At 41.9% G+C, this 24,642-nt stretch overlaps 1 protein-coding gene across 1 annotated transcript in view; it reads right to left on the bottom strand.

Annotated features, from left to right (window-relative positions):
- The window catches only part of RANBP17 (RAN binding protein 17), a 4,607,784-nt gene that overhangs the window by 3,184,853 nt on the left and 1,398,289 nt on the right, over positions 1-24,642 (bottom strand). The window contains exon 11 of the mRNA XM_044069092.1: positions 364-536. Within this exon, the coding sequence (XP_043925027.1) occupies positions 364-536 (173 nt within the window). The remainder of the gene's footprint in view (positions 1-363; positions 537-24,642) is intronic.

Genomic DNA, 24,642 nt, shown 5'->3' with positions numbered 1-24,642 from the left:
GTATACTTCAAGTTCATAGCAAACAAATGACACAAACTCAATAGCAAGATGGCAAACAGCATAGTTAGGGTCAATACCAAGATAAACTTATGCTGTAGAAGCTGCAGTCACATAGAGCTGCTATCTCCACTTTCTACTGCTAAAATTACATCCCAGTACGTCTTAGCATATCTAATGCTCTCTTATCAGTATGTGTAAAATGAATGGCAAAGATCTTCACCAGGGGCAGGGGGAATGTCATGAAATGTACTGCATGTTATGGTTTGGTTCAGTTTACGTACCCAGCTGCTACTCTTTTCACTAAAGCAGTAATACAATTGGCAGAAATGAGAAGTATCAAGCAAAAATTAGATTTTAGCATACCTTACAATGATGAGCACTGATTCCAGTCTAGATGTAATGTATGCTTGTGTCACTTCTGGCGCATACACATCCAAAAGATGTGGCTCAGTAGACTTAACAAATGGCACAGATGCTACCATCCTCTGCCAAAGTGTTATCAAGTAATAGACACTATTTGGGGCGAATTCCCAGTGCTAGAAAAGAAACACAACCAAGCAAACGAAAGCCATCATTAAAGAACAAGCAACAAAAAGGCAATGACTTTTTGCCATGTTTGACACGTTTCAACAAAGAATTACAAGCAATGCTTAATGTTAATGGGGTGAACTGCAGGTGAATCCACCCACCTGAAACAGAAATTTAGTGTACAACAGCTTTTAAACTGACACATTCATACCATAAAGTGAAACATGGTTTAAAACAGCATTTACGTTTGAGTTACCGGAATGTCATTTCAGGAAAATGAAAGTTATGTACTTACCATAATGACAGATCCTTTATTACATGTCAGTCCAAGCCAGATGTTGAATCCAGTTCAACAGCATCACTGCTCCAGCCTCAAGCCCCTTTAAGAAATATCATTCCCATAATGCATCACTTCTCCTAGTTACTGCAGATGCCTTAAATCCTAAGTATGGATTATCTTGCCTGAAGAGTAACTAAAATTACCTATTAACCAAAGGTCGTCCAAGTCTTGCAAAACATGGAAAGAGGAAGGAGGGAGGGTTTTCATATCAGATGGCACGAATTAAAGACTCTATCACTATGATAAGTACATAACTTTTGTATCCTATTCATTCAGTCCATTCGATCAGACACGTGGGCCAGAATTTCAAGCTATGCTGTATCTCAGGTGGTCTCATGGCAGGAGACCCTTCATGACTGAAGCACCAAAGGATGCTCTAGCTCTGCAGAACCAGGCCAGTTTATAATATTTGATGAAGGTATGCATGGAAGATGACACAGCAGCCTCATATATATCATCCACTGAAGTGAGCCCTTGGCTTGGTAGGAAGAGTCTTATTGTCAGTAGTATAGAGTACAGTTGGGTACATTACACAAAGATAATAGCAGAAGTTTGAATTCCTCACTGCTGCAGTAGCCTATTGGTTGGTTCTTGTCCAATACCCAGCAACCAGCCAGCTTCCAAAAAGCTCTGGTTCCCTCTGTTAGACCCAATCTGACTGCGATTGGCCAGCCCTGAAGAGGAAAAAATCAACAGTCAGAGTGGAAAAGCTACAGAACTGCTCATCCAGGACTAACCAAAAATTAACCCAACACATCACTGGGGGGGGGGGTGGTATGCCGCGGTGGTGCAGCGGTTAGCGTTGTTGCCTCACAGCAAGAGGTTCTCCCATTCGATTCTCGGCTGGAGCGCCTTCTGTGTGGAGTCTGCATGTCCTCCCCGTGGTCGAGTGATGTTAAAGACATGCAGGTAGGTGCGTGTGTGAATGGGTGTGCCTTCTTCGAAGGTTGGGCGTCGGGCTGGCAACTGAGCAACATAAAAAAATCCACTGCCTATAATTAGCAGACCGGAGTTCTGCTGTGGCGACCCCTAACTGGGAAAAGCCGAAAGACATTACTTTACATCACTAGGGGGGTGGTGGGTGGGAGCAGCAACAATAAGGAATTCAAACATTTACTGTTAACAGTAAGTGTAACATACAACTGTACTACGAGCATCATTCCCACTGCTACAGTAGCCTATGGGTAGAATACCATCATTTATACAACTTGGAGGAGGAGGAGGAGGAAGAATATGGATCCAGGAACCCTGGAGAATGATTCTAGCAATGCCAGTCTTGGATCAAAACAAAGTAGCCAGTAAGTAATTCCTTGAAGAGGTCTATGCAGAGGGTCACATAATTAATTCAAGATGATCCTAGAATCCACCCTTTCCCAACACGCCAACAAAAAATACAAGGCCACTGGAAAGTGTGTCTTAGTACTCTCTGTAAATGGCTCATTATGGTGGGTATAATCAAAGGTGAAAGTCAGGGACAACTAACTGGAAAATGTCTGTTTGACATGGCTTGTCCTTTTTTAGTCCCAACATAAGAAATACATGGCCAAATGTTTTTTCCTAAAGGACTTAGTTTTGTCAGAATAGTACCTGAGCTGCCTAAGCAAGTCCTGAGTAAGAGGTATCCTTTCTCTACTGTTCTGAAGGTTAGAATAGAAATGAATACTGATGACTTGAGTCAAAGGAACTCTGAAACTACCTTGGCCATAAATGAGGGATTTGTTCTTAATGATAACTTATCCCAAAGCAAACCAGATAACATTTTACCTTCACCAATGATGATGCCACAATATGAGTAGAAGTTGACTGACTTTAAAAATTGGCTTACTTTTTGGTGCCATTCAAGGGGAATATAGTACTTTTCATTGTGGGAAGATATGGTTAACAAATCATGTTGCTTTCCCAAGAATGGTCTGCATATGCCCCTCTAGGCGTTCGAATACTCTCTTCCCCCATAGAGTATTTTCAGAGTTCCAACATGACACAAGCTATCCTAGGAAATTTAAAGGTGTTACTGTTCAATGCCAGGAGTCTAAACAAGAAGCTCCAAGCCTTCCTCACATTGGAGAATGCAGACATCTGTGCAGTTACCGAGACACAGTTTAAAGCTGCACAGAACACTCCAGCAGTACAAGGCTTCAGTGTCTTCCATACATTTAGACAGCAACTGCACAGACTAAAGGTGGGGAGGTGTCTCGATCTACTTCAGTAACAAGCAAACCTCTAGGTTGGTTAAATGGGAGGACACACTGGAGTGCCACCATGTCCATATTACCATAGACAAAGTACCGCACCATATCCTAGTAAGCTACAGGTAATCCTCGATGTCCCATGAAACCTGTACCTCATACTTCATCCTACTATGGACACTAACCATTCAACCAAATAATGTACTCTTGATGGACTTTAATAATCCCTCTAAAAACTGGGAATTCTATACGACCCAAAATCTGCAGAGGCAGGGATTCCTAGACATTGCAAACACAAACACCCTGGACCAGTTAAGTGCATACGTCTACTAGAGTAACAAACCTACTGGACCTGTTACTCACAAATATATGAGAATGCCCCCCCCCCACCACCATGTTGTGTCCTCTCAAGTAAGGTCAGACTACAAAGCAGCCTTCTTTGAAATAAGCATCAGTTCTGGAGCCCCCACCAAATCCTTTAACAGTTAGAATTTACTCCAAGGCATTTTACCTTTCATTAAGTAATAACTTGTCAAAATTTTAAGCTCCTCCAAACCCAGATAACACAGCAGCCTATGCGGAATTATTCACAGACGTTCTGTACAACCATGTCAGTGACTGCATAGAGGCTGCTCTGCTTACAAGTAGTATGTCCAAAACTAACTCAAAAAAAACAAACCACCCTGGTGGAATCCAAAGATAAAAAGGTTGTACAACTAAAGAAAAAAATGTCCTAGCTAAAATAGGGAAGCATAACACCAATAAAGATAAAAAATTTCTCATTAAACTGAACTGACAACCAAGAGAACTAATTAAGCCCAGCAAAGCAAATTTTGAGGTAAAGACAGCATCCCAGGCCAAGAACAACTATAAGATTTTCTTTAGCGATGTCTTAAACCTCAAAGGCAGCACACAAAAGTGTGCCAAACTATTGGTAAATGGAGCCATGTTCATGGAACCAGGAGATACAGCAAATCTTCTGGCTGACAAATTCAGCTCCAACCTTTCCCTCTCCCCACAAGGAAATACCATCTAACATAATCCCTCCAACTATCAGTAGGGAGCAGGTCCTAGATGTGATCTCTAAGGCCAAGAATACAACTTTGATGGGCCTTGATAGGATTCCAGGATGCCTCCTAAATAGCCAGACATAGGTCATAACCTATCAAGGCCAAGAGCAATACTTAAAAAGTGACCCTATTTTGGGGCATTTGTCCCCTCATTATTTATGGCTTTGTCCGGAGTTCTTGCTCTAAGAGGATGAGAGGTATGCCTAAGATATATAAGAATCCAGGCAGATGCTTTAAGATGTAGTATACTGGAGTGAGTCAAACTCACCCTTTTTTGCTTGAATTGATTCAGATCACGAAGAACTTTGGGGCAATTGTCCTTGGCCAATTCCATAAAAGGGAGAACCAATACTGCCTGAGCCAAAAGGGATTCACCACAAAAATATTTTGGGGAGTCCTTCTGAATATTAAGAAACACACTCAATATTTGTGGAAAAGGTGAATGCATAAGGAAAATTCCCCTGAAAAGGAATTTAAAAAGAGCTATGTATTGCCCAGTTTGAAAGGAGACAAAAAGATCAGTTTGAGGTGTTCCCCAGAACTGGATCAATAAATAAAAGACCTACTCATATTGATTATCTTCATGACGGTCTGGTTCTGCTCAGTTTGTCTATCACTATGCTTTGCTCTGACAAAAAGAAAAACAAATGTGCTTGGATGGTTAAGAATACTGAAGAGCTAACTCTCAAGTGCTCATAGCTAGCTAGAATACGGGCACGGCTTATTGTCCCCTAGCTTGTCGATATACTGCACCACTGTGGTACTGTACAACTAATTAACAATTCTGTGGTCTGATCAGTCTAAGAAAGGTGCAGCCCTTGTACCAATACCCTCATATGAACGTGTCCTCCAAAGAAAGTTTGAGATAGACTTGGAGGAAGAGGAAAACAAGAGGATATCTTTAATAGTCTATACAAGTAGTAGTCCCCACCAATGCAGTTCCCGGAATCACACCCAACAGGTACTGTTACTAGACTAATAGTATGACCCAGTACAGATCTTATAGGGCTGGAAATACAAGTAACATTTTTAAAGGGTCAATACCCAAAATATTGGCTCTTCCCAGAGGACTGAATAGGGATGAAGATTTTAAAAACTGGAGGACATTTGGAAGGGTCTACTATGGGGTCATAAGCATGCTGGAATAAAAGCCTGTGAAAAGTTGACACTGGTTAAGTGACTAGCAAGGCAAGGAAAACAGAAGAAAACATTCTGACTGGTTTGAAAGGTGGAAAGAAATTCCTCTTAAATGAGTTTCTGCACCCAGTGTCATCTGTTCTCTACTTTAATGACTTTTAATGCCCATGATTTTGAGACAATTAGTTGCCCAAACAGGATTAGAGAGAGCCAGTACACGGATCAAGAATTTAAGAAACAAAGGCTGGAGGAAAGTCTGCAAAAGGAAGGCAAATCTAACAGTCTTGAAGCTGTAATTGTTCCATTATTGAAAATGTTTCAGATTGGTCTAGTTCCTCTTCAAACATTGCCAGTTCTTAGGCATGTAGAGGATTTGCTAGAGTACACAAAAATGCTAGACAAATGGAGCAGAGGAAGGGCTGGTTGACACTGCCTCTGCAGAAACTTACAAAATATTTAGCTAAAAGAGGCATACATAAATCTGTACCCAAACTTTCCCTCTAAATCCCAAGGATGAGGTTTGGAAGTTCACAGAAGCCTATTACCTATCTGTTTCATTGTAGAATGAAAGAAAAACTACTTACTATATATTAGCAGAAATATACTGAAGTAGAGAGAACCTCCAAACTTCCCCAAAAAGATACCTAACTCATTCTAGCAGCAATTTAAGAAAATAAACACTTCCCAAGTGGGTGTAAGGATCATATTTTCTCCACATCAAAGCAATGGAGTAGAAAATCTGAAGAGTTCAAATCCCTGTCTCTAAGTGAGACTCATTTGAAAAAAATTGTAATAAGAATAGTGTGTGACCGAATGAAAGAGGAATCTGGGTTCATGCATAAGGACTATTCCCTTGGACGCATCCAGCAGCATCTCCTGGAAACTCCGTGTACCACTGAAAATGGTTCTATCATATTCAGACTCAGTCACTAGACACAGAAAAGAACATGACTGACCACGGTTCACCACAGGAAACTGGTCTGAGGAACAACAAATGGCCACATCACATGTACCCACTATCCACTGAGGTACAGCTTCACCTCATGTAGAAAGCAAGGGCTATTATGTCATATTTTCTTTGTAGGGACTGCAGAACCTGGACCAGCAGGAATGGGGTAAGTAACCTTGCAGTGACTGAAGAGGATGAGTCAGATGCTGTAAGGATCACTGGGACGCATCAATCAAAAGTTAAGTTGTCTAAAGTTTAGATAAACTCCCTACACATCTCGACTGATTTCCAGCTGACTCACAGACAGAACCCAGGAAGTCAGGACTGACTAACAGACCAGTCACCAATGGGGTACCGCAGGGCTTCGTGCTGGGCCCTCCCTATTTGGCATCTACTTCTCAGAGGTAAAGGCTAATGTCAAGGTCCTTTGACTGACTAACTTCACAGATGACTGCAAATTGGTAGCTATCATAGATTCCCAAATGACACAAATATCTTAGCCCCCCTGCACCCCCCACACCACCCCTAGTTAAATATTATCACTTTGAGGTCGCACTACATACAAACACACACAAAACACCACCACATAAGCTATTTTCTCTTTGCACACACATCACAGCAACAAAACACACTGACGCACACCACAGCCCTTGGCCAAACCCCTTAACACACACTTACCTGAATACATATCTATAGCAGAACTTTAGAAGTGCGAAATTCAAAACCTCTGGTATTCGAGGTTTTGAATTTCGTGTTTCTAAACTTTTGCTATTATGTGGATTCGGCTACTTGGGCTTGAAATACTAAAATTTGAGATTTCAGTATTTCGAGCTTCTGAACGGAACCCATATATAGATATATATATATATATATGTACACACGCATATACATATCTGTATACATATATATATATATATATATATATATATATATATATATATATATACATATACATATATATATATATATATATATATATGTATCTATATGCATACATATATATATATATATATATATATATATATGTATCTATATACATATACATATACATATATGTATACATATATGTGCATATAAATATATATATATATATGTTTATACATACATATATTTATATATATTTATACATGCATATACATATATATATATATTTATACATACATATACATATATATATTTATACAAACATATATAATTTATACATACGTATACATACACATACATATATATGTATATATATATATATATATATATATATATATATATATACATATATTTATATATATATATTTATATATATATATATTTCTAATATATTTATACATATATTTATATATATATATATATATATATATATATACACACACACACATATATTTATATATGTGTATATATATATATATATATATATATATATATATATCTATATACACACACATATATATATATATATATATATATATATACATACATACATATATACACATATGGGTCTACTTGACATTACTGAAATGTCAGCAGACTGAATTTCATATCACTAAGATGAAAACAGAGAAGTTTCAAATAACTGAAACTTCACTTTGCCGACATTCAGATGACTGAATGTTTGAAATGCCAACTGCAAACTGAGTGGAAAAGAAAATCCACTCAGTGCCACACTGCAGTGTGATCTCGGAGTTGGTATATTTAAGTTCATAGGTTCATAGGTAGGTACTAGGCTATTGGCCCTAGAGCCTATACAAGCCTAGCCAAAAATGTACCCTGGCTTTCGCCACCCAAGAAAATTATTTTCTTGTGCCCCTGTCAAGCAGAACCACAGAAGTGATCCCCAGGGTGAATTTCCTATTACCCATCCAATCATCAAGATTTTTCTTGAAGAGTGCTAATGAGGAGCTCTGTTTGACATAGATAGGTAGTCTGTTCCAGAGTATGGAAAGTCTTTGGGACAGGAATCTATCCCTCCAGCATGTTCTGTTTATTGTGGTGACAAGGTTTAGGTCCCTACAGCGTGTAGCTCGGAGGGATTGGGATTTCTTTAAGTGGAGAATGTCCAACAGCTCTGGGTTTGACATAGCTTTGTATGTTAGGCAGAGATCGCCTCTGAGTAGGCGATATGTGACGGAGTAAACCTGGAGTTTTTTGAGACGGTCTGCGTAAGGCATCTGTTTGAGGCCAGTAATCCTCTTTGTGAGGTATTTTTTCGGCCTTTCCAGTTGTTGTAGATTTCTTGTGAGGTACATACCAAAAGGGGCATTGTACTCTATAATGGGTCTAATGAGTGATGAGTAAAGGGGAACAATGACCTATTTTTTACTGGACGAGAAACCTTTTGTGATGAGGTGTGCCATGTAGAAGGATTTCCTGACTACTGTGGCGATGTGATTATCAAAGGAGAGACAACTGTCCACCTGTGTCCCAAGGTCTCTTATCACACTTTCGGTGTTAAGTATACTACCGCCTATGTTGCAGTTGATAGGTACAGAGTTTTTACCAAATGGGATGACAATGCACTTTTTGGCATTGAGCTTGAGGTCATGGCTTTGACACCAGGCATATGTCTCAGTGAGGCCCTTTTGTAGGATGTCCACATCATTAGGAGTTTTGATTATGGCTCCTAGTTTGCAGTCATCTGCGAACTTCGTTAGCCAAAGACCTTCTGTGTTAGCCTGTACTTCAGAGAAGTAGATACCAAACAGGAGTGGACCCTGGACTGAACCCAGTGGTACTCCACTTGTTACTGGTCTGAAGTTGGATTTGGAATCTACTACTTTCACAGTGTGGGTTCTGTCAGTGAGCCAGTTGGCAACCCATCTGGTGACATAGGGATTTATACCTAGTTTAGTGAGTTTATCTATAATTCCAGAGTGGGGAATGGTGTTGAAAGCCTTGGCAAGATCTAGATAGGCTGTGTGAACCACCTTACCCTTGTCTACGGCTTTGGTTACTGCTTCAAAGAAGTCTATCAGGTTTAGGAGACATGATCTGCCTTTTACAAACCCGAACTGGGTGGGGTCCAGAGTTTGGAGATTACCAATGTCTTTGTTTATAAGTTCCATGATGATACATTCCATGGCCTTGCAGACCAGGCTCGTCAGGCTAATGGGGCGGTAGTTCCCAGGGTCCATGGTGGCTCCCATCTTGTGCAGTGGGATAACCGTCGCTGTGTGCCATTCAGCAGGCACAAAGCCTGAGGTGAGGCTATGATTGTAGTGTATAGTCTACCCTCCTCAGCTCTGTTTCCTCGATTCACTGATACACTCTCTGGTTCTCCTCTGATTTGGCTCTACCCTCTCCTCACCCTCTATATTCCTACTTCTTTCCTCTCTCATGCTCTTCTCTCGCCCCTCCTATTCACATCTCTCACTGCCTTTACTCCCGTACTCCTGCCTATCTCCTGCCCTCTCTCCCTTTCTCACTAGCCTCCTTCCTGCCTTAGTTCCTCTCCTCCCCCAACGTTCTCTCCTCCCACCTTCCCATTATCCTTGTTCCACTCCTCCCGAATCTATATTGCTCTGCCCTTGTTTGTGGCGCCATTTTTAAATCCTCACTTTCCCCTCTGGCCCTGTACTGCGTAGGCTGTTGGCTCCGCTTAAGGGTGAGTGATATTCTGTTGAATACAAACTGTATATTTTTTTTGCTTGCTATTACATTTTCTCTCCTTAATGAACTGTGTAGCCCTCTGTTTTTTGCAACCCTCTCCTTCGTGCCCCTGAATGCGCTCTGCTCTTTATAACTTAAATGGCATAGCTGCTGTCTCCCTAATTCCCCACACGTGGCTTAGGGCTGTGCCTGTTTAGGGTTTTTTTTTCTGCCAGAACAAACTGACTGACTAGTACTACAAACAGGCAGCCGCCACCACTGTAGGTCAGTTGTGCCCCCATGGAGCGAGAGAGTGAAAATGAAATGGAAACCTAATCAAGCTATCGGACTTCCAATGGCTCTCATCGCTACTACACCAGCTCTTTGAGCCATTTTTCAAACATCCTTGTCCCTCGCTGTGGTTATTTATTTGCGATCCCAGTCCTGATTAATTCCACCTCTGGCTCACAATAGTTACGCTGTACTAGCGTCTAGTTTTGTGAACTACTTTTTGATTATTTCCCCACTGGATTTCAAAAGTTACTCTGTAGTAGCATATAAATTTGTGGGCTACGTTTCAATTAATTCCCCACTCATTTCAATAGTTACGCTGTATTAGTATCTAAGTTTGTGAGCTTTTTACCTTTGCGGCTCCCTCCCCAATAGACTCACAAAGGGCTTTATGTGCTGTGTGCTGCCTTGATATTTATGTTTTAGGTATGTTTTAGCAAAGGAACGTATAAACTGCTAGTTGTCTACAAATTAAGCTGTTAGCATGTGCTGTGTGCAACACCTATGTTTAGTCGCTAAAGAACTGCTTGGTTGCCTTACATTTTTTTTATTAACTGTTCAGAACTGTGTAACACCTATGTTTAGTCGCTAAAGAAGTGCTTGGTAGCATTGCATTATTTTTTTATTAACTGTTCAGAACTGTGTTAACTGTTTGGTTGCTTTACATTTTCTATTAACTGTTCAAAACTGTGAAAGCATGCACTGCGTTAGTCGCTAGACTTATTCCAGACCTGTGATGAAGTGTTTAGAACTGTGCTGCATTTGCCTGTGGTAAACTATTAAACTCTCTACTTTTCCTTCTACGTACTCCCTTTCCCTCATTTCTCTTTTCTCTACTTTCCCTCCTACATACTCCCCTTCTCTTATTTCTCTCTCCCTTGAGAACTCACTACTTGTACCCACTTTCTCCTGTCTCTCCCTATTCGTCCATTTAATACTGTAACTGAATACACAAGATTATGTCCACCTAACTATACATTTATTACACCTTTACCTTACAGTTTTTGACCCTGCTGAATTATTTTCCACCCCAGGTGTCTCCCAGTCCTCAGCATGGCTTCTCGCCCGTGAAAGAACATTTCTAAAGGACTCCTGCTGTCCTTCATTCACAGTCATATTAAATCTGTGCTTCAGATTTAATTTCAAAGTGTATGTACCTCACTGTATTTTAGCCATTATTGTCTTCTTGTGACATTTTTGTTCAACTACCCGGCGAGCAGCAGCTAGCAGCCTACCACGGATTTTTGTTCCCTCTCACTACCTTCCTAGTCCCTTTGCGCTTCCCCTGAAGTCCCTGAGATTTAACCTTGTAAATATCTGATTTGGCCTCTAGGTGGCAGCATTTCCTTCTGCTTCTTTGTACCCTAATGTATAGCAATACTTTTGTTTAAATAACATAGCCCTCTTTCTAATCTCAATTTCCAGCAACCATTCCCTTTAAACACTTCTCTGCCCTGTTCAACCTCTAGTCTCTAGCAAACCTCTTTGCAACTCAAATTCTGTGCACCTTCCCTATAGTATACTCTCCTCAGCTCTGTTTCCTCCATTCACTGATACACTCTCTGGTTCTTCTCTGATTTGGCTCTACCCACTCCATTCGCCCTGCGGGCTCACTCCTCTCCCCTACCCACCCCCCAATTCCCACCCACTCCCAGTGGTCCCAACCATATACCTCTCTAGCCACTCCCACATCCCATTTGTCCAATCCCAACCCACATCTCATTTAAGGTATTCCTACCTTTTTACCAGCACTCCTCCCTCTTTATAGCATACCTCACTTACTCACACTCTACCTTCAACCCCTTCCTTACAATGTCTATTTCACCCATATCAGCATAAAACCCCTACTCCTATTCTCAATTCTTCCTTTCCTTTTCCTTCCCTATATCCTAACTGCTTATGAACATCTTAGCTACTCTAATTTCCACCAACCCTCTAAACAATCAGCCACCCTTAAACACATTAACATAACATCCATAACCAACTATCTCCTCCCAAAGTATCATAGAGTTATTCATATTACCTATAAACACTACCAAGTCAAGAGGACTCATAACATACTGAATTTTTCCCTAATTCTCACTTTTAGACTACACCAACACCTCCTACTGGATGGTGACATTCATCCCAATCCTGGCCCTACCAATAATGTTCTTCCTAACCCAGTTAGACCCTCTCCTTCTTCCTTTCACACCCCTACAAGACCTCCTAACTCCCTCTTCATAGCTCACCTAAATATACAAAGTGTAAATAACAAAGCGACTCACCTTCATGCTCTACTGGATGTTCATGACTTTGACATCCTATGCCTTACTGAAACTTGGATAAAACCAATAACCCAGGACTATGAAATCACCCCTCCAGGATATAGTATTTTAAGAATGGATTGCCTTAATAAGAAGGGTGGGGGTGTAGCCTTAATTTACAAATCAGGGCTCCATGTTACCCAACTAGATATTCACCCACCATCTCATACCAATACTGAAATTATCATCTCTAAGCTACAACTAAATACTAGTAAGTCTATCTATATTATTTGCTCAAATTTTCCTCCAGGTAATAACATTAACCCCGTAGAAAATCTCCTTAGCTGGCTTTCCAATATCTGTCCTCAAGAAACCATACTGCTAGGTGACTTTAATATAGACTGGAATACCTGTAATATTGATAACCCAACTAACCACATAAACCTACATGGCTTCTCCAAAACTATCACCTCACCCACTAGAATCCATAAACCTACCAATGAAGAAAGTACCTTAGATTGGATTCTAATAAATACACACTCCCCAACATATATCCTGCCAGAAAACATTAGTGATCACTCATTAACTTATATAAATTAGACAAAAGAGTAATATTCCTCACCCCTCAACATTCAGAACAACTCGCTCCAATAAACATTTCAACCCTGGACACTTCCGAAATGAACTTAGTGTATGCAACTGGTCACCCCTAAAACACTTCCAGCTAGAGGAAGCAGTGGCATACTTCAATTCTAAGTTCCTAGAAATCTTGAACTACCATGCCCCCTCTTGCACTCTTAGAAACAGTACAAAAACTGCTCCATGGCTCACAAAGGAAACTAAGCAAAGACTTCTATTAAGAAACAAATTTTGGGCCAAATGGCGAACTTCTAAAGACCCATCTGATCATTTAAAATTTAAACAACTTCGAAATTCTACTAAAGCTTCAATATTATTAGATAAAATAAACTTCTACTTTCAACTTCAACAGACCAATCAACACAGGCCACAAAAATTCTGGTCAGGTATCAATAGACTCCTACATCCAGGCAACTCTAAGACACCAACCCCATCAGGTATTTCCCAAGAGACTCCCAAACAAATTGCTGATACCTTTAATATCTTCTTTACTGAAGCCATCCAGTCACTTGCTATCTCTCTACCTCCTGTATCCTCTAATCTACCCACCTCCTTAACTAACTCTCCACCTACTTTCCAACTACAACCTGTCCCTACATGGGTTCATAGGTAGGTACTAGGCTATCGGCCCTGGGGCCTATACAAGCCCAACCAAAAAGGTACCCTGGCTTTTGCCACCCAAGAAAATTATTTTCCTGTGCCACTGTCGAGCAGAGCCACAGAGGTGATCCCCGGGGTGAATTTCCTATTTCCCATCCAATCATCAAACTTTTTCTTGAAGAGTGCTAATGAGGAGCTTTGTTTGATATAGATAGGTAGTTTATTCCAGAGTATGGGAAGTCTCTGGGACAGGAATCTATCCCTCTCGCATGTTCTGTTTATTGTGGTGACAAGGTTTAGGTCCCTAGAGCGTGTAGCACGGAGGGATTGGGATTTCTTTAAGTGGAGCATGTCCAACAGCTCTGGGTTTGACATAGCTTTGTATGTTAGGCAGAGATCACCTCTGAGTAGGTGATATGCGATGGAGTAAAGCTGGAGTTTTCTGAGACGGTCTGCGTAGGGCATCTGTTTGAGGCCAGTAATCCTCTTTGTGAGGGATTTCTGCGGCCTTTACACTTGTTGTAGATGTCTTGTGAGGTACATACCAAAAGGGGCATTGTACTCTATAATGGGTCTAATGAGTGATGAGTAGAGGGGAGCAATGACCTCTTTTTTTTCTGGATGAGAAACCTTTTGTGATGAGGTGTGCCACGTAGAAGGATTTCCTGACTACTGTGGCAATGTGACTATCAAAGGAGAGACTACTGTCCACCTGTGTCCCAAGGTCTCTTATCACACTTTGGTGTTAAGTATACTACCGACTATGTTGTGGTTCATGGGTACTGAGTTTTTACCAAAGGGGATGACAATGCACTTTTTGGCAATGAGCTTGAGGCCATGGCTTTGACACCAGGCATCTGTCTCAGTGAGGCCCTTTTGTAGGATGTCCACATCGTTAGGGGTTTCAATTATGGCTCCTAGTTTGCAGTCATCTGTGAACTTCGTTAGCCAAAGACCTTCTGTGTTAGCCTGTATTTCAGAGAAATACATACAAAACAGGAGAGGACCCAGGACTGAACCCTGTGGTACTCCACTTGTCACTGGTCTGAAGTCGGATTTGGAGTCTGCTACTTTCACAGTGTGGGTTCTGTCAGTGAGCCAGTTGGCAACCCATCTTGTGACATAGGGATTTATACCTAGTTTAGTGAGTTTATCTATAATTCCAGAGTAGGGGATGGTGTCGGAAGCCTTGGCAAGATCTAGATAGGCTATGTGAACCACCTTACCCTTGTCTACGGCTTTGGTGACTGCTTCAAAGAAGTCTATCAGGTTTAGGAGACATGATCTGCCTTTTACAAACCCGAACTGGGTGGGGTCCAGAGTTTGGAGATTACCAATGTCTTTGTTTATAAGTTCCATGATGATACATTCCATGGCCTTGCAGACCATGCTCGTCAGGCTAATGGAGCGGTAGTTCCTGGGGTCCGTGGTGGCTCCCCCCTTGTGGAGTGGGATAACCGTCACTGTGCGCCATTCAGCAGGCACAAAGCCTGAGGTGAGGCAATGAATGAACATGGTACTTAGATGGGGTGCCAGTTCGTTCTGTAGCTCGTGTAGAATGCAGTCTGGGATGTTGTCTGGTCCCATGGATGCTGTGTTCTTGGCTTTGGAGAGTGTGGTTTTTACCTGTGCAACCGTGATTACAGGAAAGTTGCATTCTTCCGGTAGAGGGATGGGCTCTTTATGGGGTGAGAGGGGGGTAAAGTTAGCACTGAACCTATCTGCCAGGATGTTGGCAATATCAGTTGGGTCTGTATATTTAGTGCCATTGTGCTGTAACTCAGAGCAGATCTGAGTGTTGCCATTGAGATTCTTGACATAGCTATAGAATGCTTTGTGGTTGTCTTTAGAATCAGTGGCGATTTTGTTTTCGTAACTAGCTTTGGAGGATTTTATCAGGGATAGCAGCTTCTTACTGTGGCTGACCAGGGAGCTCCTCCACTCATGAGATTTTACTCTCTTTTGCAACAGTTTCTTCCTTCTGTTGCACAGTTTGTTTATGGCAGGGGACCACCAGATTGGCTTCGTTTTTTTGGAGGATAGTGTCTTGGTTCTGTTTGGGATAGCACGATCCATGCACTCATGTAAGTGCTTATAAAGTGCAATTGTGTAGGATTCACTAGTCGTAACTGTATTGTCCATCTGCATGGGTGTCATGAAGTTCACCACTTCTGTCTTAAGAAGCATGAATTTGGCTTTGGAGACATTTTTTACCATGGTTTCCTTAATGGGGGGTGGGGGCAGGATGTGGATATCTAGGGTAATTAGCTTATGGATGGATCGGACCAATGAGGCGTTGACTTCAGGTGTGGAACACCCGTCACTCATGTTGGTAATGACTAGATCTAGGATATTGTTGCTCGGGGTGGGGGGGTGTGGATAAGTTGATCCAGGGCATTGGAGTTTATGAATTCCAGAAAGCGTTGAGCAAAGGAGTTGGTACATGAGTAGTTTTCCCAGTTAATGGTGGGGTAGTTGAAATCGCCCATTATTACGGTGTTTGGTTGAACCCTAATATTTTCCAGTACATCAAGAAAAGAGGAGTGGGAATCCTGGGGCATGGTGGGTGATCTGTAGTAAGCTACAATTTGGATTGCAGTTTTGCCCAGAGTTAGTTTCACTTGGATAACCTCGGCTGCATTATGCTGAGCAACTAGCCTGGAGGTGTGGATATCCTTAATGAATATGGACACACCTCTGCCTTTGGTGTTCCGGACCAGGTTACATGGCCAAAAAGTGTGGTATGAGTTATAGCCTGGTAGTGCAACCTTCTTCAAAAACTCAAACCTTCTACCCCCTCTGCTGACCTCTTACCTGCTAAATATCTGCTAATAGCAGCTAAAGTTGTAGCTTATCCTGTTTCTATCCTAATAAATAGAACCATAACAGAAGGTACCATCCCATCCATATGGAAAGTCTCCCATATAATCCCCCTACACAAAGGTGGCAACTCAACAGAACTTTCTAACTTTCGTCCAATTGCCCTACTCTCTCCCATAGCTAAAATCATGGAAAAATGCATTCACCATCAACTTAGACCACCTTCTCCAAAACAGATTATTAGCTAGCTCTCAGCATGGCTTTAGACCCTTCCATAGTACCACTACTGCCCTCCTATCATTTTCTGACCACATTAACAAAAACCGTAACAATGATACCTTCTCCTCTGCAACCTTTATTGATCTCTCAAAAGCATTCGACGTGGTTAACCATGACCTATTATTGAATATTCTTAAGTCCCTCTCACTTGATACTCAAGCACTTCAATGGTTCAAGTCCTACTTAGATAACAGGCAACAAGCAGTGCTTTGGGACAACAGACTATCCAACCATCTTCCTGTCAACTTTGGTGTACCCCAAGGTTCTATTCTAGGCCCTCTTCTATTCTCCATCTTTATAAATGATCTAACTATAAGTATCCCCCAAGTTATATGCATACAATACTCAGATGACTCCACATTAATATGGTCAGCTACAGATCCATCAGAACTGTAGTCCCCCACCCAAAATATCTTTGAACTAGCAGAAGAATGTTTTTTACAGATTTGTCTTCTCCTTAACCCTAAAAAGACTAAACTATTGATCTTTACTCCTACATAAAAGTCCACCCCAATCGACCTCATTATTAAATCTAATAATGGCACAATCATATCTCAAGACAATACCACCAAACTCTTAGGAGTAAATATTGACCACAACCTTAACTATGATACTCATATCAATACTACAATAAAATCAGTTAACCGAAAACTAGGCTCCCTCTATAGAATTAAATCCTTCCTTACTCCCATAGCTAGAAATACTATTGCCCATACCCACCTTATCTCAACTCTCTTCTATACCTCTCCTATATACACAAATCTATCTAAAAGCAACCTCAACAAACTGGCAATCTCCTACAATAACATTGCCAGATTTGCTACCAGCACCCCTTTCAGAACCCACCACTGCCAAAATCTGAAGCAACTGGGTTGGCTGGAACTGCCTAATCAAATTCTATTCCACCAACTGATTATTGCCCATAAAACCCTTCATCATCCATTTAACACACAAATTCTCATGAGTCTAATCAGCCCATATAAAAATCTCACAAACCTACGCTCAGCAAATAAACTACTGGTATCTAGACAAAAACCCAACAATAAAGCAGGAGATTCCCTTTTCTCTAACCCTGTGGGAAAAAGATGGAACCTTCTACCTGTTGAACTCACATCTCTTTCTTCAACTGCACTATTCAAAAAGAAACTTAAATTATACCTTACAACCCACTGGCTATGTTATTGTACTAACCCTGACTAAGATCTCTCTTCCTGTTATCCTAGATTATAGCACCAATTTAATACTCACTTTATAGCCACTTTATAGGTTCATAGGTTCATACTAGGCTATCTGCCCTAGGGCATTTATAAGCCTAGCCAGAGTGTGTATGGCTTTCGCCACCCATTTTAAATTAATTTTGCTATGCCCTTTTTCGAGGTTAGTATACTGTGCCTCTGTCTAACAGTGACACAGAAGTGATACCCGGGGTAAACCTACGATCTCCCATCCACTCATCAAGATTCCTCTTGAAGAGAGTCAATGAGGGACTCTGCCTAACCTGGACTGGGATTTTATCCCAGAGTGAAGGGAGCCTCTGGGTTATGAATCTGTCCCTCCAGCATGTCCTATTGATTTCAGTGCTGAGGTCCAAGTCCATCGAGCGCGTAGCTCGATGGGATTTGGATTTTCTGAGGTGCAGCATGTCCATTAATTCCGCGTTGGACATGGCTTTATACGTCAGGCACAGATCGCCTCTGAGCAGGCGGTATGCCACTGAGTAGAGCTGGAGTTTCTTTAACCGGGCAGCATACGGCATCTGTTTGAGCCCCTTGATCCTCTTGGTGAGGTACTTTTGGGGTCTTTCCAGTTGCTGCAGGTGTCTGGTAAGGTACATCCCAAAAGGGGCATTGTACTCAATTATGGGCCTGATGAGGGATGAGTAAAGAGGCACGATGACCTCCCCTGATCTAGATGTGAATCCCTTCATGATTAGGTGGGCTATATAAAATGTTTTTCTAACCACTTTGGCCACGTGGTTGTCAAATGAGAGATTGCTATCAACTTGGGTCCCCAGGTCCCTAATTACTTCTTCTGTACTTAATGGATTACCACCTATGTGGTAATTTGTGGGCACTTTGTTTTTGCCAAAGGGGATGACTATACACTTTTGGCGTTTAGCTTGAGGCCATGGCTCTGGCACCAGTTGTCTGTTTCTATGAGGCCCTTTTGGAGGATGCTTGTGTCAGCTGGAGAGTCTATTATGGCCCAGTTTGCAGTCATCTGCGAACTTGGTCAGCCACAGTCCTTCCATGTTGGCCTGTACCTCCGAGAAATATATACCGAACAAGAGAGGTCCCAGGACTGAGCGTTGTGGGACGCCACTTGTAACTGGTTTGGAGTCTGACATGGCTCCAGCTATTCTAACCATGTGGGTTCTGTCCTTGAGCCAGTTTGCAACCCATCTAGTGACATAGGGGTTTATATTTTAGCTGGTGAGCTTATCTTTAATGCCAGTGGGGTATTGTATCGAAGGCTTTGCGAGGTCCAGGTAGGCTGTGTGGACCACCTTCCCCTCGTCAATGGCCTTGGTGACTGTTTCAAAGAAATCGACCAGGTTTAAGAGGCAGGATCTGCCCTTAACAAAGCCGAACTGGGTAGGATCCAGTGTCTGTAGGTCCCCAATATCTTTATTTATAAGGTCCATGATGATCCTATCCATAGCTTTGCAGACCAAGCTAGTGAGACTTATGGGGCGATAGTTTCCAGGATCCGTTGAGGCACCACCTTTGTGGAGAGGGACCACTGTTGCTGTACGCCACTCTTTGGGTACATATCCTGTAGTAAGGCTGAGATTGAACAGTAGTTTTAGGTTTGGGTTTAGCTCTTCTTGGAGTTCATGTAGGACGCAGCCCGGGACACCGTCTGGTCCCATTGATGCTGTGTTTCTTGCTTTGGAGAGGGCAGCTCTTACCTGAGCATCTGAGATGTCAGGGGGGCAGCACTCTGCTGGGATACATATTAGCCCTTTTGGTGGGGAGGGGGGGGAGAAGTTTGCGCTGAACCTGTCAGCTAGGATGTTGGCAATGTCTGTGGGTTCGGTGTATTTTTTGTCACTTTGGACTAATTCTGAGCATATCAAGGAATTCCCACCTAGGTTCCTAACATAACTAAAGAAAGCCTTGTGATTATCCTTAGTGTCCTGTGCAAGTTTTCTCTCGAAGCTGGCCTTAGACGATTTTATGAGTGCCGTAGATTTTGCTAATACTGATCAGAGATGCCTTCCCTTTTTGGGATTTTGCTCTATCATGTAGTAGCTTCCTCCTTCTATTGTATAGTTTGTTTATGGCTGGGGTTCACCAGACAGGACGTCTGCCTTTGGAGGATTGGGTCTTGGTTTTATCTGGGATTGCATGATCCATGCATTCCTGAAGGTGTTCATAGAATACGTTTATAAAGAATTTTGCGGTCTGGGCCGTATTATCCACAGGCCCGGGGGCTTTGAAGGATTCCACCTCGGTTTTGAGGAGTGTGAAATTTGCTTTAGAGAAGTTTTTCACTGTGGTTTTCAGGGCAGGGGGTGGGGTTGGGATGTGAATATCCAGTGAGATTAGTTTATGGTCTGATCTTACCAGTGAGGGATACACTTCTGGTCTGGAGCATAGAGTCCCCATGTTGGTGATGATCAGGTCCAGTATGTTTTCCCTTCTTGTGGGAGTGGTAACAAGTTGTTCCATAGCATTTGAGTTTATAAATTCTAGGAACCTTTGGGCTAGGGTGTTGGAGCTAGAGTAATGCTCCCAGTCTATGGTTGGGTAGCTGAAGTCACCCAATATAATGGTGTTTGGAGAGACCTTCATATTTTCCAGTGTTCTCAGGAAGGCCGAGTGGGGTTCCTGGGTTTGGGAGGGTGGTCTGTAGCAGGCTATAAACTGGAAGGCAGTTTTACCCACTGTTAGTTGCACATGGATAGTCTCTGATGCTTCGTGCTGTGCCACCAACCTGGAGGTGTGGGTATCTTTGATGAATATTGATACTCCCCCTCCTTTTGTGGTTCGGTCCAAGTTTTGGGGCCGAAAAGGATGGTATGAGGTATAACCTGGTAGTGCTGGGGTGCTCTCGAGAGCCTTGAACCAGGTTTCTGTTACTGCACAGATATCGATGTTCTCCATGCTAAGGAGAGTTTCCAGTGCTTGCATCTTGAGGTTTAGACTTCTGGCGTTGAGTAGCATTACTCAGTTTCTTATCCCTTGTGATACCTATGGAGGTGGGTTTGTCTTTTGAGCCTTGCCTAAAAAAGGCACTATGGGGGTAGCAAGAGCCTTTGCCAATATCCGAAAGCCCAGGGGTGACAGGTGCAAGCCGTCCCTAGCGAAGCATCGTGGCTTGTCGAACATGTCATCCCAGGCTGACAGGCACTGGATTCCCTTTGAATGACACCAATACTTAAGCCAATTGTTGAAATTGATAATCTTGTCTTCATACTGTGGCATCATTCTTGGTGAGGGTAAGATGCTACTCAAGGTCAGGGTCATACCGGCCTGGGCTACATGCTCAGAGAGCTCCTCTATGTCTCTTTTCATGTAGTCCAGGGAGGTACGTCTCAGGTCATTCACACCAGCATGGACAATGACTGAGTCATATTTGAACTTGCCTTGGAGTGACCTGAGTGCTTGTGTTATATGGCGGATCCTAGCGCCCGACAGGCAGCTCACCGTGACCTTATCCTTATTCAGCCTGGTGAGTGGGACGTCAGTGTGCCTGATGATAGAGTCACCTATTACATGTGTATCAGGTGTGTTGTTTAGCCTTAAGGGCTGTGACTGTTCGGCACACTGGCTTTGTGAGCTATGTTTTGCACGTGTTTTGTTTTGGGGTAGCGGTTGCTTGGGTGTCTGCTTTGGAGGTTTCTGCTGCTTAGGCAGATTTTTATTTAGAGCCTCCAAGTATGTTTTTGTGTGTTTATGTGTTTGGTTTGCTGTTGTGGTAGGTCTATGTGAGACTGGAATTTTAGTGAGTGTGGTTTCCTTCTCCTCCTGACTGGTTATGCCAGTACTGAGTTGAGAGAGCTTAGCCTCCAGTTTGGCTATATGGTTGCATCTCTCACATGTGTTGGAATTTGTTGGGAGGAGGAGAGGGTTGTCTGTATACATGAGGCAGTTGTAACATTGCCTCAAGATTCCCAGATTCACCAGCTGGACTGGAGAGGAGATTGACAACTGACCTTTGGACATGCTAGAATAGTATTGGGAATTTCTTTATAATTGAAAACAATGGCCAATGGGGAGCAAGGTACTCCAGGGGAGTTTGTGAGGGTGTAGTACCTTTTAATATTTTAGTGCTGACTTATATAATTGCTTTAGTGAGCAAGTGCCAGGTAACTTAAATACAAAAATGACAAACAGTAACTTTCTTTCAAGTGAAACAAGGAAATAAGTACAGTAAGCAATGCAGATATCTCTAGGGATCCACAGAAGCGCTGAAAAGCCGCGTTTTAGGTGGAATTAGCTTTTCAGGTAAATAACAAGCATACAAACAAAACTAGATTCAGCAGGCCTGGATCTAGTCTATGCTACAGCAAACAAGGTGTACCAATTACAGTAAGAAATAGTTCAAATATGCAGGCACTATAAGCCTTTAACCAGAAATTCCCAGCTCAGAAGGGCAGAGTCCAGCCTCTTCTCCCACAAGAGTGCAGACCATGAACCTTCTTAATGTAAAATAACTGGCCTGAAGCCCTGGTGCTTAAACCAGAACTAATACACTTTTAGAATAACAGACACTGAGCCCTCAATCAGCAGTTCCCAACTTAGAGGGATGTAAGCTACCTGTCCTGCCACCACAGTGCAGCCCACAGACCTTCCTAATGTAAAACAACTGGTCTAAAGCCCAAGTGCTTAAACTACCACTACCTTCTAAGTTAGACTTATTATGCCCTTGAAAGACTGTATTGTTATTTTACTGCCTTACAGGTAAGTCACTGCCCTTAACTAATTCTCCCAGTCTTGTATATATCTATTCTATTTTCCTGTGCCTTATTTATAACTTTCTTTTGTGAATATCCCACATCCTTCTCAATACTCTTTTCTTCTACTATTTGTTTGGTCAACTACACACACACACACACACACACAAAAGGGATTTTCTATTTTTTTTTTTTGCTATTTTTCTATCATGAATGCTAAGTTATAATGTAACACCTGTTGTGTCTAACAAGTGAACTGTAACCGAAGTTGTAATGTTTTGTTTGTTCTTGTCTTTTATGTGGAGCTTTTCTCTCCGGGCCTCTACTGAAAATGGACATATATCCAGTTAGACTAGCCCGGTCAACAAATGTAAAATAAATAAATAAAACTTCTGAGTGGAAGGGTGTTACCTTCTCTCACGCTCTCTCTCTTTTTTAATAAAATACAATAAAATAAATAAATCTCACTAACAGTAAAAAATAAACAAACACATTTTATGCAAAGAAAGACTCTCCCAGTTTGGACTTATCTTCCAGACAAAAAGATGAAGTGCTGGATACTGGTCTTCTAGAACCTCTAAGTTACTTCTTCATGAGGTGGTAAGAAAGAACTCCAGATTTTTCACTCTGACTGCTGATTTTTCCCTCCTCAAGGATGGCCAATCAGAAGTCAGTGTGGATATGATTTGGAAGCTGGACAATTGCTGTGTCTTGGGAAGACCCAACCCATAAGCTACTGCAGCAGGCGGAATGATGAAAGTATAATGTAAATAGCAGCCTACTAGCCATCTGGAAAGGGAATCATTAGAAACTTTCTTCCCAAGTTTGTTAGAAGCTAAGGTAATATGCAGCTATGTATTGTTCCTCAATGGTTTAAATCTATGAGGATAAAAGCCCAACTGCCTATGTACATCCAAGGTATGTAATATGTACTCTACTTGTGCAGTGATGGCTGCGTTGCGTACTGTGTCCTCTAGACTGTATAATTAGACAGGTAGGGGTTCTAATCTCACAGCAGTCAGCTTGTGTGTGTATGTGAGTTGTGTACAGAGTCATGTAAATATGGCCTTATGAACTGTTGGCATCAGTGAACTAGCAGTCAGGAGAAACTTCGGGGTTGGGGGTTAATTTAATGGTTAAGGTGTTACTTGACAGACACAAAGTACAGAGCTTGATTCTCACCTTTGGGAAACTGGCTAGGCTTAAAATGGCTCACAAGGACAGCTAGCCTAGTACTTACCTATGAAATTTGTTTGAATAATTTGGGAAGAAAACTTGACAAGTGAATAGTCTGAGAAATATTTGTTTTGGAACCACCTTGGAAAAGAAGGATGGATTTTTCTCAGAGCCACCCTGTCTTTGTGGAGAAAAAAATTCAGGAGAAAGGTTGATAGTGTGTGGATAACCCTACTGGTTAATATTAATGCTGCCAATGAGCAAGTTTTGAGATTTGCTCTTCTCCTGTGTTTTTTTCCAGCTTTTTGGCATTCAGCATTTTGAGTGCTGGCATTTCAATAGGGAGCCAATTTTCTGAGCTGGTTTAAGGCTGGACTTCTGAAAGTTCACTGAAACTCCCAGGTATTGACAAAATTTGAGAAAGTAGATCTTGGTTTCCAGAGAAGACTCCATGGGGGGAGGGGGGGCAGCTAGGAGCCAACTGACCAGGTGCAAGGAAACCCTGTACTCAAAGTGTCACAGGTGAGTTGCTAAAAAAAGACATACATTTGGTGAACAGCTGGGGGCAGTGGTTAAGCCAAATGTTATGATTCTGAACTGATAATGACTGGCTCATATGCAGAAGTGTAGGAATCTCCTTGAACCTTTCACTACCTTGATGTCTAGGTAAGCATTTTGGAGATCAAGAGAGCACATCCATTTGTTCACCATGAGACACAGTAGAATCGATTGCACAGTGACCATTCTGAATGAATCTTTTGTACATACTTGTTTAGTATGCTGAGGTCCAAAATGGGCCTGAAGTCCTGAGTTTTCTTTAGAACCAAAAACAGCATAGAAAAAAATCGTGACCCCCCTCTGGTCTGGTGGAATCAGTAGTGTGGCTCTTTCGGCAAGAAA

This window comes from Protopterus annectens, chromosome 4.part0 (assembly GCF_019279795.1).
Source record: "Protopterus annectens isolate FY-2018-M chromosome 4.part0, PAN1.0, whole genome shotgun sequence".
Taxonomy (NCBI): Eukaryota; Metazoa; Chordata; order Ceratodontiformes; family Protopteridae; genus Protopterus; species Protopterus annectens.
This window is presented reverse-complemented; position numbering and strand designations above follow the sequence as displayed.